Source organism: Leptonotus elevatus, chromosome 12, assembly GCF_054856555.1.
Source record: "Leptonotus elevatus isolate MCC_2025b chromosome 12, RoL_Lele_1.0, whole genome shotgun sequence".
NCBI lineage: Eukaryota > Metazoa > Chordata > Actinopteri > Syngnathiformes > Syngnathidae > Leptonotus > Leptonotus elevatus.
In genome coordinates this window covers 23,145,213-23,160,244 of record NC_141250.1, presented here as the reverse complement: position 1 = coordinate 23,160,244, position 15,032 = coordinate 23,145,213, and the positions used below count along the sequence as shown (strand labels likewise).

The window sequence follows — 15,032 nt, the reverse complement described above, 5'->3', positions numbered from 1 at the left end:
GTCATTGTTAATTGCATATTTTGAGTTCAATTCACCACCACCACACGGCAGTTGTCCCTCCAATTTCCGCTCGCAAGTCAAAGCAAACAAACAAAACTAAACAACGCGACACGAAAAGCAAATGAAGAGAATGCGGCAAAAGATTTCATGGCGCTCCAATTGGCGTTCCGGCCATCAACAGGAAGTCCGTCGGCGGCGGGCGTCTCTTCTCAGCTTTTTCGAACCCTTTGTTCGGACGCTTCCGGCCTTTCTTTGCGCCGGCGGACGGAGCAGCTGGAAGCGACGCGTCGCTGAAAAACAACAACAAGGTCGAGCAGTTGACGAATGGAGAAGCTTCGTCCCGTTACCTTGGCAACGGTTTGTTGACGCCTGCCCATCCACAAGCAAGCGAGCAATATGTGCTGCACGTGTTTACGGAGCAAGTTATTAGCCTAACCTCAACCTGAAGTGAAGCAAACGTAATGAATCCAATTTCAAATCCGACGCTGCATATTTTGAGATATTAACGGAATCTTCTTTGATTGGAGACGCACGCGCGCTTAGCACAAGATTGTGACAGATGATGCGTGAGGAGTTTCTTCAATAACTTTTCAACGCAATTTAAATTCTAAAATGAAATGGACATTTTAAATAACTCGTTTTTTTGTGTGCTTATAGCAGGTTGGTTAAGAACAAAAGAGCTATGAATGGAATCCTTTCTTCTTCGGATGCAAAGGCTTCTTCTGTGTTTCTTTTTCGCTCTTCATTCTCACTAACAGTGCAAAAGAAGTTGATGTTGTTTTTGTTCATCTTTATCTTGGATTGTGATGGCGGCGCCGATGACGTGTGGCGGGAAGCCTCCTCCTCCTCCTCCACCTCAGCTCCTCCCTGGCCGGGTGACATCAGCCGGGATGGCCGGTGGGCCACTTCCTCCCTCCCTCCCTCCCTCCTCCTTCCCCCCCCCCCCCCTCCTCCATTCCTCCCCCTCCCCCCTCCTCTCCCTCTTCCAGCAGAAGCAGGCCGACAGGCGAAGCTCCACAGCGGCGGCGGCGGCGGCAACAGCAGCGGCTTGGCTTCGCTCGCGGGACGAGACGCGACGTGCTAGCCGGTGAGCTGCCATCTTTTCTTCTTCTTCTTCTTCAGCATCATCTTTTTCTTTCTTCTTCTTCTTCTCTCGTCGTCATGGCGGCGCGTTTAGCGGATTCATGGAAAGTTTGCGAGCCGAGGAGCGAAGTGGGGAAGCTTGACGACTTCCCAAAACGGACTTTTCGTCAACGTGGACGTGTTTCGATGCTCTTTCACTTGTCGCGGGCGAGTCGTGGCTACCGAACCGAGCCGGTTCCGAAGCGGCGTCGGCGAGTCCTCGTCCAACACGTAACGGTGTGGGAAGGTTAAGATCTCGGTTGCCATGGAGATTAGGAACGCGGATGCTCCGCAGGCTTCTTGGAGCTCGTCCGGCCTCGTTCGATCGGTGATTAGCTTGATTGGAGATCGATGTTTTCTCACACCGAACGTGACGTGTTGTCGCTTCCAGATGCGTTGTGGGTCGAACGTGTCGTGTATTGTATACGCCAGGCCGACAGGGGGCAGTGTGGAGAATAACATGACATGCTCCGTTCGGAAGTGGAACTAAAAATGCGATGGATGGAGAAACAAACATGCAAACAAACAAAAAAGCTAGCTTTGGGGTTGTACACACAACTTACAAACATGTTTCAACATCAACAAATGACTTGTAATTGTGTTCTTAGTTAAGTCGTTTTTACTTTTCAGGGTGACTTGTAAATCAATATTTATTATTTTTTCACTTATTGATGTCACTCATTTATAAACAAAAAAGACCGTTTTTCTTGAGAGGCCAGGCTGTTTTAATCAAATAACAACACTTTACATGTTAAAGTTAAAGCACCGCTGATTGTCGCAACCGCTTAAGTGGGGCAAAATGTATTCTCCGCATTTGAGCCATCCCCTGAGGTGAGCGGTGAGCAGCAGCAGGGGCCGCGCTCGGGTGTCAGTTGGGGATCTAAACCCCCAATTCCAACCCGGAATGCTGAGTGTTAAGCAGGGAGGCAAATGGCTCCCATTTTTGTTGTGATAAGTAATGAATAACTACACATCATTATTAATCGATTTTTATCGACTAAATGGAATCGATTTTGCAGGATACGTTCTCAATGCTTTTTAGTGGGAAAAGCAGACCGATTTGTAAAACAATATCAAACAAAAAAAGGAGTGACATTTCCTCGCATCATTCCTCATCTACGCTGGGAAACGTCCGGCTTCCTCGTTCCCATGAACGCGGCAAGGTAGGAAAAAGAAGCGTGAGGAATTCAACTCGAGCGACGGGGCGAGTAATAACCTTGATTGACAGGCCAGTCAAAGAGCATCGCCACGGTAACGGCAACGATCGACTCACAAGGGTTTCGCTCCTTACGCGGCATTTGTGTCGCGGGGGCCAATTGTGATTTCCGACCGCGGGCAGCATCTGAGGAGAACGGAGACTTGCGCGTTGTTGTGATGTCAGACTGACCCTGAAAGCAACACGAGAATTTCTAGGAATTTGACTGCAATTGTGTGAAGATGAAATCTGTGATTATGGACTGTCCTCAAATGCGACGCCAAAGTAGGACAGACAACAGATCGCTAACCAAATCATAGATAGATTGGAAAAAAATCGGGGTGTACGTGAAGGAAGCACCACAGTAAGGTTGAATTTTACAGTCAGTGCGATGTTGTTGGTTGAAAACTGATTTCCGACTTTGCCTGAAGGCAACGTCAAAGTAAGATGGAGGTTTGAGCTATCGTCACTGAGATGTTAATAGATGGTCCTGTGATTTCAGAATGTTCCTGAAAGCAGCATCAGTGTCGGATAGCCATACAAGTCAACTGTATTTACAGTCACTGTGATTTCAGAATGTCTGTGAAGGCAACACAGAAATTTAATTTGTTTTGGGAGAATTTTGGTCAGCGTCTTCGATGAAAGTTGTGATTTCAGACTTTTCCGAAGAGTGACGGTCGCTCGAGAAAGCAATAAAAAGACTGATAGGCAGATGATTAAGTGCGATTTCCGAAAGGTCTATTTTGGAACGCTTGCTCTGATATCCAGAGAAGAAATCTGTCATTTCAGAATGTCTGTGAAGGCAACACCAGAGGAGACTCGACACATAACGGTGCTTCCCGCTTATACACGTATAAATCAATCAATAAATGAAGTTTTAAAGTGAAATCAAGAGTTTGTCAAATGTGCTAGCAGAAGGAGGCTAAAGGTAGCGCTTTGTCATGGAGCGCGCCGCCGGCGTGGACGTTTGGGGAAAGTTGTGCTGATCTCGGGTTGCTTCTTGAATGAGCTTCATTGTTTCCAGCAACACATGTGATCTTAGATAAGCCTCATCGGACCCCCATGGCAATCCCCCCCCCCCCTCGGTCACATCACGGCCTGGTATCAGCCGGCGAGCATGTGACTACCTTCCATGCAAATGTTTGTTTGTTCACCTGCTGCCAAATAACCCCCCCTTCCCCCACGCGGCAATGCTAACCAGCTAGCCACTTGCGCTCCTTTCACACTGTCAGGAAACGTAATAAGCACACAGAAATCTATTCTCAGTTGACTTTTCCTGGTGTAGCAAGTTTGACGCTCCCTAACTAGCTCGCTGGCTAACCAGTGTAGTTGTTGTTTTTAATGGCTACACAATACCAAATAAACAACAATTTGTTAATCAACAGCAAGGAGGTTTGTTTACACCAAAATTGTATCCAATTGTGTGCACTCCTGCTGTTTTGTGGATGTTTTTTTGTACAATTTATACCTTAATATAAACTAGATGGTAAAACATAATTTAGTTGAACACTGTCAATTTGAAGAAGAAGAAATGAAAACAGGAAGTAGGCCTATTTCAAGCTCAGCTTAGTTTTTGCTGAAGATAATTGAATGTCAAATCCTCTTAATTCCTGCTTTTTACACCTACAGAACGCGATGCTGTAGATTTCATTTTATAATGTGCATCTTTGGGCATGATTGTATTTTGGGGGATGATTACTTCAGTTTGGAAAAATGTGATTTGGTTCCTGTAAACACAAATCAGATCAGAAACGTTTACACCGTTTGTGCAAGATTTTGTGTTTTGCTCCTTCCCAATATATTCAATGTGTTTAAATACCTTTTTATTATGTTAAAGTGTATTTAAATACCTTAAAAATAAGTGTCTTAAATGCTATTTTACAGTATTTAAATACTGTAGGATAATCGGTTATCTGCATATTTTTCAGACAAATATCGGAATCGGCTAAAAAATCAAACCTTATCGGTTGGGCTTCAGTTAACAGTGAGTGAGGAAGATTCATTTCACACACAATGAGTGTGCGCGCGCGTGTGCGTGAAAGTGGTGATGTCATGAACAAGCTGGACAGCGGTGACAAAGAGCGCCGTTTTCCTTCGCTTGTGGTGGTCGCGGTCGTCATGGCCGCCGCCGCCGCCGCTTCGGGCTCCTCCTGAATAATTCATGATGTCATTCCACGGGCCGACATTCCTCGCATTCCTGCCGTCCTGATGCGAGCGCACACGCTCTCGTTCTGTGGCTGCAGTTTGACCTTCGCAGCAGATGATTTCGTAGCAATGGAACCGATTTAAGGGTCGCTAACGAGCCTGCTGGCTGAGGTTCGACTGCCTGCAGGTGGTTGAAAAATGCTTTGTTTACAGTGAGTCCACATGCTAACACAAGATAAGAGCGCCTCGCACCCGCAGACACACACTGAGGGAGTATCTACCTTGCAGTGGTCTCAGACCGTCATCACGAAGGCATTTCCTGCTCAGCCGCTCACTTCCTGCTTCCCGGCAAGAGGCCCAACGTGGACGGGACCGAAGTCCTAATCTGCACCCCCCGCACCGTCGGATGTTTCTGTTATTGTGGGCTGTGGCCGCTTTTATCGCTGCGGGGGAAAGACGGGCTACAGTGATGGAAAAAAAAAAACCAAGATTGTATATTTTGACATTTTTTGAGCATGACTGCAAAAAACGTGTGCGCTATCCGAGAATGAAGGCGACCTCTTGCTAATTATTCGCCATCAACTGTCAACAAAATAACTACAAACAAGCCATACAGAAACAAAACATGAAGTGGATGAAAATCGGGTTGCCGTTTTTGCCGATTGTCAGCTCGTAAACGCGCGAGTGGCCAAATGTGGGTCAGTGGGACGCAGCAGCGGCAGACGGGATCGTTTATCGTCCAGCGTTCATCATTTCGCATTCATGAGCGCGCGTCTGCTGCGGCGTCGACGCAAAACGTCGGCGAAACGGCTCCCGTGGCCACGCGGAACCGCAAACGCGTTTGCAAAACACATTTGGTGCATTAGCGGCGTTTGCGTCGCTGTCATAAAGCCCCCTTTTTCAGAGGGAAGGCGTGCCGTCGTCATGGCAACTGCAGCTGAGGCGCAGACGTAAACATCAAAGCGGGATTCCCGCAGTGATGCGTGCGTGCGTGCGTGCGTGCGCGTCCTTCGCTGGTACTGACCCAATAAACGGAACAGTAACGTCTCCTTGGGGCGACCTCACCAAGCGGTCCTGGGTGGGCCACTATCTGCGGGACCACCCAGGACGGCGCACGAAGGAGGCGGGACGGGGGATCGAAAACGAAAATGCAAATCCTGCACAAGACGTCGAGGTTTTGGCCGAGGTTCTTTTGTTGTCGGATTGTAACATGTGGCAGACATTAAGGGCGTCTTCACTCCCGAATATTTGAACCCTGACGGCCGGGATTTCCCCTTCCTCAAATGTCCCTCGCTGACCTGCACTCTTACTACTCTAGAAGCGTTTACATGGTTCGTGTCAAGTCAACTCGATTTGAATGTCCCTTCACCACTAAAGAGTTTCCAAACGGACAAAGATCGGCGACGTCCTCTGGTCCAAGTAAAACAAATCCTTGAGGGAGGACAGATGGTTGAATCCGCTTACCACCAATGAGTGTGTACCGGGTGAGCCAAGAGACCTTTGAATGAGGTACAGGTAGAAAGAGGTTCGAGCACAGCATTGCTGCATAGCAAGTCCCCCACAGAAGTGGTCCACCTCAGAACTGACCCCAGAAGGTCGGGGCACAATCCATGGCTGCCAATTGACAGACTAGATGTGGTTCTTAACTCCATGCAAGAGTGTGAAAATATGTCTTCAATCCTCTAAAGGATTGGAGGCCGAACGCCGAATGCTGTAAAACCTGCGGACCTCTTTTTTTTTTTAGCTCTCGGAGTCATCAAGACCAGCAAGTGGCGAGCGTAGATTTCAGGTCGGAAGGTGCTAAGCCTTTAGATTTTAAAAGTAAATAGCTTCTTTTTTTTTTTAACTAGCCTAGCTGCAGACTTTAGATCAGGGACGGGGAACCCTGGTCCTCGACAGCCACCATCCGGCCTGTTTTTCATGTCTCTCTCCTCCAACACAGCTGACTCAAATGACCAGCTAACCAGCAAGCTCCGTAGAAGCCTGATAACGATCTTGTTCATCAATCAGCTGTTGATGGAGGGAGACATGGGAAACAGGAAGGACGGTGGTCCAACCGTGGTCTTTGCGTCATGTTGCTAAGTGAAAGGCTCGACTGTGGGCAGGCTGTCAAAATGAAACCATTTCAAGATGGCCGCAATAAAAAGACGCCGATCAAAAAGCACAATGAAGAATTCGTGTCGCAACTGATTTCATGAAATCTCTGCGTTGCCTTTCAGCGATGACGGGAGGACGACGCTGCTGACGTCGCACTCTGCCTCCGGAAAATCCGCCGCAGTCATGGCCGCCCATCGGATCAGAGCCACGGCCAATAGCAACGCTTCGCTGCCTCGCTGCAGGTCCGAAGGGACGCTGATCGACCTCAGTGAGAGCGTGTCCGAGTCCAGCCTCATTGATGTCAAAGGTAAGCTTGCAACCATGCTAGCTCGTAGCTCGTAGCGCCTAGCGTACCCGCCTAACGTAATCAGAAGTTAGGGAAAGGGTAGGGTTAGGAATTGGGCTCCATCCACACGAGGCGGGTCAGGGTGAAGGCCTTACCTAAGGTTTAGGTTTGGGTCTTAGTGGTTAGGGCTTTGGTGTAGGACAAGGTTCACCAATTCCGGTCCTCGAGATCCGGAGTCCCGCAGGCTTCCTCCCGCTAGCACACCTGATTCATATCATCAGATCATCAGCATGGTTGGTAGGCGGAAACATCTCAAACTTGCAGAACTCCGGACCTTGAGGACCATAATTGGTGAACCCTGATGTAGGGTTCCAGTCATGAGCTCCAATGTTGAGGTCAATTAAGGTTAGCATTAAGATGAGGTTGCTAGCTTAGCAGCATTTCGTCCAGCCTGACGCGATGCTGATCTTCTGTCCCCAGTGCCTTCTCCCAGTGCCTTACGCTTGGACGCTACCGCCTCCTTGGGCACAGCCCGGGAGGTCGTGGCCATCAAGGACTACTGCCCATCCAGCTTCACCACGCTCAAGTTCTCCAAAGGCGACCGCCTCTACGTTCTGGACACGTCGGGCGGCGAGTGGTGGTACGCCCACAACAACACGGAGATGGGCTACATTCCGGCCGCCTACGTCGAGCCCGTCGGCTTCAGAGACTCGTCGTTCAGCGACAGCGGCATGATTGACACCACGGGGGACGGCAGGGAGGAGACGGCTTCGGAAGTGGACCTTCTCGGGGAGTGGGCCGGCGTCATTCTGAAACCCGCCGCTTTCCACAATGGAAATCCTTTCACAACCACGCATACCTCAACCAACCCGTTCCTTCACGGTGGTCCTCAGGGCCCACTGGACCAGAACAGCAACGAGAAGTCAGACGATCTTCTTCTCTTTGACGCTCCGTCCATGTCAGAATCTGTCATCGGCACCGTGGACTTTAACGGTTTTGGCGAGAGTGTTTTTAACCCTTTAAGTAACACGACGGGGACTGGTCTTCGAAGGGACAACCCCTTTTTCCGAAGCAAGCGGTCCTACAGTCTGTCCGACATGTCCATCCTGCAGGCCCAGTCGGACAACCCTCCAATGTCCAGCGGTTTCTTCAGCAACCTTAAAGCCCCGGCGCCAGAGCAGTTCCAGAGCAGGGAGGCTTTCCGGACAGCGTGGCTTAGCCACCGCAAGCTGGCCAGGTCCTGCCACGACTTGGACTCTCTGGGCCAAAACCCAGGCTGGGGCCAGACGCAACCGGTGGAGACCAACATCGTCTGCCGGCTGGACAGCTCGGGAGGCGCCGTCCAGCTCCCGGACACCGACATCAGCGTCCGCGTCCCTGAGGGACACGTTGTGGAGGGGGACACCCAGCAGATCTCCCTCAAAGCGCTCTTAGACCCGCCTCTGGAGCTGAACAACGACCGGTGCACCACCTCTGGCCCGGTAGTGGAGCTCAAGCTCAGCAACATGGAGACCAAAACCAGCATTAAACTGGAGATGAAAGTATCTGTGGCGGTCAAAGCGCAAAACCGGGAGACCACGCGGATCCTGTGCGTCAGAAGCGACTGTAAAGAGGGGCCGTACGCCCCCGTCTCGCAGACTTACCTGTACGGCGACACGGTCCGGGTGTCCCTGGACAACCTGGAACCGTGCATGTACGTTTGCGTGGTGGCGCAGTCCCAGTCCACGTCGTCAGACTCCACTGTGTGGGATCACGTGGTCAAACAGATTACGCTTGGGGTGTACGGGCCCAAACACATTCACCCCTCCTTCAAAACGGTCGTAGCCATCTTCGGTCACGATTGCGCCCCCAAGTCGTTGCTGGTGAGCGAAGTGGGTAAGCAGGCGCAGTCGTCACCGCCGGTAGCGCTCCAGCTGTGGGGCAAACACCAGTTTGTCCTGTCCAGACCCCAGGACCTCCGTGTGGGGATGTACTCCAACATGGCCAACTATGAGGTGAAGGCCAGTGAGCAGGCTAAAGTGGTTCGGGGTTTCCAGATCAAACTGGGCAAAGTCAGCCGGCTGGTCTACCTGATAAGTTCTCGCAACGGTCTGGATGTTTCCGACTTCACCCTGAGGATCCAGGTCAAAGACGACCAGGATGTTATCCTGGCCCAGTTCTGCCTGCAGACGCCCACGCCGCCGCCCAAGACGGGTCCCAAGACGTCCATGCAGCGCCGCTTCCTGAAGAAGAAGGAAGTGGGTAAGATCGTACTGTCTCCACTTGCCGTGGCCACCAAGTACCCGGTGTTCCACGAGCGGCGGGTCGCCAACCTCAAGTTCGGAAAACTGATCAAGACGGTCATCCGGCAGACCAAGAACAGTTACCTGTTGGAGTACAAGAAAGGAGACTTTGTGGCACTGCTGAGTGAGGAGAAGGTCAAGCTGAAGGGCCAGTTGTGGACCAAAGAATGGTACATCGGGTACTACCAGGGCCGGGTGGGACTGGTCCACACCAAAAACGTGCTGCTGATGGGAAAAGTCAAGCCCATTTACTTCAGCGGGCCGGAGCTCACCACGTCCTTGCTACTGGAGCAGGTTCTGCGGCCCTGCAAGTTCCTCACGTACATCTACGCTTCGGTCCGCACCGTCCTGATGGAGAACGTCGGCAACTGGCGAGCCTTCGCCGACGCCCTCGGGTACCGCAACCTGCCCGTGACGCACTTCTGCCGGGCCGAGCTGGACAGCGAGCCCGAGCGGGTGGCCTGCGTTCTGGAGAAGCTGAAAGAAGACTGCAACAGCGCCGACGGCAAAGAGCGGAAGTCCTTCCAGAAGGAACTGCTCACGGTCAGTCCGTCCGTCCGTCCGTCCGTCCGTCCGTCGCCATCTGGGAACGTTCGCAGCAAATGCGTCCGCGTTGCGTTCCCGCTGTTGGAGCCGACATGCAGTAAGCAGTGTTAACATGTTAACACTGTCAGGGTACATTTCGATGAGTGTTGGGGGGGATGTTGGCTGAATGGCACGAGCTCGGGTGCTAAATTGACCACGCCCTCATTTCCAGTAAGGAGAAAGGGTCCCGTTTTCCACAATTTCAATCGCGGTGCATCCGCTTGTCGTCGTCGTCGTCGTTGTTGCTTTTGGGATGGCGTGGCTCAGTGGTAGAGTCGCCGTCTCCTGATCCTCGGAGCATGGGTTCGATCCCAGGCCAGTGTAACGATGTCAAAGTGCTTTTCTATTGGCTGCTGCCAGATGACGTCACTTCGGCACTTTCAAACGTCCTTAATCGGGTTCATATCAAAATAAACCGACTTCAAATCATCCCGAAGGCTCAAGCATTCAATTCACTCTAATTAGAGTCAAATGTAGTTTCAGTTACTTTTCGTTTTTGTTTATATTCTGTTTGGTTAGCACGTTTTTTTCCGTTCGTTTTAGTTAACTAAAATAGCCTTTGGTCGCTCGCCTCAGGTCGCGCTTTCGGTACCGCTGACGACTCAAGAGTTGCGTATCGGTTCATTCTGTGAATGAACCGACTCGCTTTCATTTCTTACAGGCGACTTCTAATAATTCCATATTTCTATCATAAGGACAATAATAAGGACTATTATCATGTTAAAGCTTTCATTCTTTAACCGTCACTGGAAGTGGCGAGCAAATAAAGGCGCAGGTGGCCGCCTCTGCTGCTGATTACGTAATTGAGGAGTGGACCAATTGGAAGTCAAAACACAAAACAAAAAGCATTGCAGAGGAATTCTTGCCGTGTCCAAGAATTCCTTCCGGAAGGAATTCTTCCCCGCGCGGATCCCAGAAGACGCCGAGACCGCTCGCTCTCATTTTGCTCGCAATTTTCCGTCTTTGTTCCTGCGTTTGCTCCTTTTGGAAGCATTTCTTAGCCGGTCAAGCAGACCAGCTAGCAAAAAAAAAAAAAAAACATGATTTGGAGCGCGCCAGTCATTTCGCTGCATCAGACGCAAAGGTCAGAGTTCACACACAGCAGTAACGAGACGTAGGAATGAGGTCGGAATGTCGCGCAATGTCTCGGATGGGAAAATAACGACGATGATGAGAAGAATCAAGCGGAGATGGAAAAAGGAATCATACGAGGGGGACGAAGCGCGTATCGAGGCCGCCCTGGGTTCAAATCAAAAGTATTGGGACACCTCCAGGAAGTTTTTGCAGCCCACCGTCGCATTTTCTCTCCAAATACGACATTTCGGGCTCACGACGGAAAAAAACGGAACGATGGATGGTATTTACTTCTTTATGTTTCCATTTAACTTTTGAAGACGCATTCTTGGGAGCTCCCAAAACATTTTTTTTTAATTTAAAAGGAATTATATTGTCTAAGAAAAATAAGAAAAAAAACTTCTGCATTTATTTGGAAAAGTCTAAAAAATGTGTTAAAGGGATACTTGACTCGTGGCTCAATGTGTCAAGTATCCCATTAAATAAACATTCATGCTTAAAGACATTTCAGCAAAGTCAAGATTGGCATTTGTATTTTTAATAATTGGACGGCAATGCCCCCCCCCTTTTTTTTTTTTTTTACTGACAATGAATATCGGCTTCAAATATCGGTTATCGGCCTTCTTAAATACTAATAATCGGCATCGGCCCTGGCAAAAAACATATCGGTCTATCTCGAGTGAAGAGAAAAGATTTGAGGTGCAAATCCAGAACAGAACCATCTGAAGGGGGAAAACCATAAAGACAATGAAAAAGGAAACGTACCCAAGGCTGATCCCTGAGGGACACCTCCAAGCGGGTTCACTAAGACAGACATACAAGCCTTTGAGAGAAACACTTGATTTTCTTTGATGTCAATATGAACCGAACCACAATGGTGCGGCCATTTGCTTTTGTGGTCCTCGAGTGTCAACTTCCTGCCTCTGACACGTCAACTTCCTGTTGCAGGCCCTGCTGAAGCTGGACTGCCAGGGCCTGGTCGCCCGTCTGGTGATGGATTTTGTGCTTCTGACCACGGCGGTTGAGGTGGCGGGACGCTGGCGGGAGTTGGCCGAGCGCCTGGCCAAGGTTTCCCGCCAGCAGATGGACGCCTACGAGGCTCCGCACCGCGACAAGAACGGCGTCGTGGATGGCGAGGTGACACGCTCGCTCTTCACCTTATATATATATATATATATATTAGGTTTGTCAAATGTTAATTTGAGTTGATTTAAAATTCCTTTAATGCCACGCCGTACTTGGAAAAGCCTGTATTGGCGGAATTGCAGTTGCATCGCAGCAGACGCGTTCGCATCAAAATGTTGCAGTAAGGAATTTCATAATAATAATAATAATATTTTACAATTTCATTTCACAAGTTACTTCATGTTAATGATTAGATTAGCTCAAAATCATCAAATCAAATGAAAAATGCATTGAGCTATCACCGTTTTACAAATGCAATTATGCCATCTAGTGGCAGAGAAGTGACCCCAACACAAATCAATATCGCATTCATTTTTTACAGTACAGTACATCTTTTTAATTTGAACTCAATTTTATGAATTATTCTGAAATGACTGTATTAATGACTAAAAGATGCAGCCACATTTCTATGAAACATTTTTCTTCTTTTATGTTAACAAAAGTATGAAAACTTATATATATAAATAAAAAAAATATTTTATTGTACATTTAGAACAGATATCAAATTTGCGATTAATCGTGAGTTAACTGTTGCATGCAATTAATTACAATACAAAATGTTAATTGCCTGACACCCCTATATATATATATATATTTTTTTTTTTTTGCATACCTTGTTTCCAGTGCTTGTAACACGTCATTAAGTTCGGGGGGAGTGAAAAAATAAACGTCGTGAATGTCGTGTTGCGTTTCGCAATGAAAACTCACCTTCTTCGACGTCAAAAACTAGCGTCCTCTTCTTCTCCCCTTGATCGGCGTTAGCAAAGAAAAAAAAGCAAAGCAGTCGTTTAGCCGCAGGGTTTGGATGAAAAAGTAGCATCTTCAAGTCCGGGAAATCTGTTTTGCGCGCACGTGCGTGTTGTGTCCTGATGCCGCCGATGGCGCTGTTGCGCTTCAGGCCATGTGGAAGCCGGCGTACGACTTCCTGGTGACGTGGGCGGCGCAGTTGGGCGACAGCTACCGGGACGTGATCCAGGATCTCCACGTGGGCCTGGACCGGATGAAGAGTCCCATCACCAAACGCTGGAAGCACCTGAGCGGGACGCTGCTTCTGGTCCACTGCCTGGACGCCCTCCGGAGCTCCGCCTTCAGCCCCGCCTCCGACGACTTTGCCATCTGACTGACGCTTGCTTTTTTTCTACCCGGCCCTTTTCTACACGCCGCTCCTTCCTATTTATTGACACGTGCTGCTTGTGATCACGCTGGTCCCATTTATTCTGGAGACCCGCCCCCTCCAAACGCCAGCCAGCCGGCGACTTTCATATTCTTGCTTGTTTTGGAGCTTCACGTAGACGCTTCGCTTCTGAGCCGATTCTGTCCGTTTGGGCCGCATTTGGCGGGAATTCTGGTCGCCTACCGAACACGTCACGCTACAGGATTGGCTGGAAATGATCCAGTTGACGTCAGACATTGTAAAGAAAAGATTAAAGATGTCATTTAAATAACAAAATGTACGGACTGAAATTGTAAAAACGTAAATAAACTAAGAATATAAAAGTGAGATATATTGAATAAATAATCAAATAGATGAAAAATATTGTTAGTTTAGATTGTTAATGACTTCCTATTATTATTAAGACTGTTTTTGTGCTGTATTGTGATTTGTAAATTGTGAACACTTCTGAATCGCGCATTTCGTTCCGCTGCTGTAATGACGTCATCGGCAAACTCGACAGCTTCTATTTTTTTCCCTTAAATCCTAAAGTATCCTGCTTTTATATTCTTTGCTTTATTTATGTTTTTACAATTTTAGTCCATAAATGTGGTTATTTAAATGACATCTTTAATATTTTATTTCCAATGTTTTGACGTGAACCGGATTTTTTTCCTCAATAACTTTATTGAACAATTGTAAACGCATGATCTCCAACCAATCCTGTAGCATGACGTCATTGGTAGGCGACCCACATTGTTTTGGAGCTTTTGTGGAAGTACACTGTTTTAGTTTTAGTTTTTAATTTTGGGGTCGGGTTCCGGTGCAAGTGGTTGTGATTTGCTCGGATGATCTGTTGGGCTGTGACTTTTAAACAAAGGCAAGAGTGACCCCCAGTGGCCCGGTTGTGCCTTTCTGTAGCGCGTCGTCACGGCAACAAGCAAGCCAAAGCTCCAAAACAAACAAACAAACAAACAAACAAACGACCTTTCACCTTCCTGTTTATCTTCAACGCCTGCCAAAAAAGGGCGCGTATGTGGTCATGTGACATCACCGCCGCCATTGCTGCTCATCACAAATAAAGTGTCAATATTTGCACACTCGGACCATTTGTCTCTTTGTGTATGTACAAAAGGTATTTTTGTGCTCAAATTCAATGATTGTACTTTTGTGTACGAAAAAACATGCGGCGAATTTTGCCTTTGTTGAGCTTTAGTGGCAAAATATTTTAGGTATTTTTCTCACCAAAAGTAATGTTTGAACACAAACATGTTGCATTTAGATTGATTGAGTTTGAAATCTAAGCTCTAAGAGCAAATATCCTCTTTTTGGTTTTGTGACCCGATTGGCGTTAATAACCTTGTGCAACTCTTTTGTGCTCAAGCAGTGGCGTAGCAATATTCCCCAGGGGCCCCAAGCAAGAAGGGACCGGGTGCCATTTGTAGAATACATAGTACGTCATTTAAAATGGCACATCTGCATCTTCGATAAATAATCACCATTAATTGTGCTTCATTCAAGTGACTTGTTTTGTTTAACTTGAGCAAGAATCCTTCTAAGTGAGTCAGAAAACAGGAAAATAAAATGACTAATCTCATTCTCATGGTCATAAAAAAAAAGCCTTATATGGTCGTTAAATCTATGGTCTTTTTAAACAAAAATGCCTCATGCCCATGGTCGTTTAAAAATACATGACTATATATGGCCTTTTTTTATTTATTTAAAGAAGCCTTATGATACATGGTCATCTTTTTTTTAACGCTTTACTACCTGGTCGTTTAAAAGCATCTTACTATATACATGGTTGTTTAACCCCCCCCCCCCCCCACACACACACACACACACACTCCACCTTATCTACATGGTCAATTAAAAAAAATAAACGCCTTACCATAAACATACTTCTTT

General features: G+C 47.9%; 1 protein-coding gene across 1 annotated transcript; it reads left to right on the top strand.

Moving 5' to 3' along the window:
- Positions 1 to 65: 65 nt before the first annotated feature.
- LOC147165100 (SH3 domain-binding protein 4-like) lies at positions 66 to 14,230 on the top strand. Its single transcript, XM_086090453.1, has 5 exons — positions 66 to 1,087; positions 6,682 to 6,866; positions 7,326 to 9,670; positions 11,735 to 11,923; positions 12,870 to 14,230. Exons 1-5 carry the CDS (start codon positions 807 to 809, stop codon positions 13,089 to 13,091), a joined length of 3,222 nt encoding a protein of 1,073 aa, XP_085946579.1. The 5' UTR covers positions 66 to 806; the 3' UTR covers positions 13,092 to 14,230.
- Positions 14,231 to 15,032: the final 802 nt, after the last annotated feature.

Excerpts from the sequence above, each read along its gene's own strand:
- LOC147165100 (XM_086090453.1), top strand. The coding sequence starts at position 807 with ATGGCGGCGCCGATGACGTGTGGCGGGAAGCCTCCTCCTCCTCCTCCA. Across the intron at positions 1,088-6,681 it reads GAGACGCGACGTGCTAGCCG|CGATGACGGGAGGACGACGC; the intron begins GTGAGCTGCCAT and ends GTTGCCTTTCAG. Across the intron at positions 11,924-12,869 it reads ACGGCGTCGTGGATGGCGAG|GCCATGTGGAAGCCGGCGTA; the intron begins GTGACACGCTCG and ends GTTGCGCTTCAG.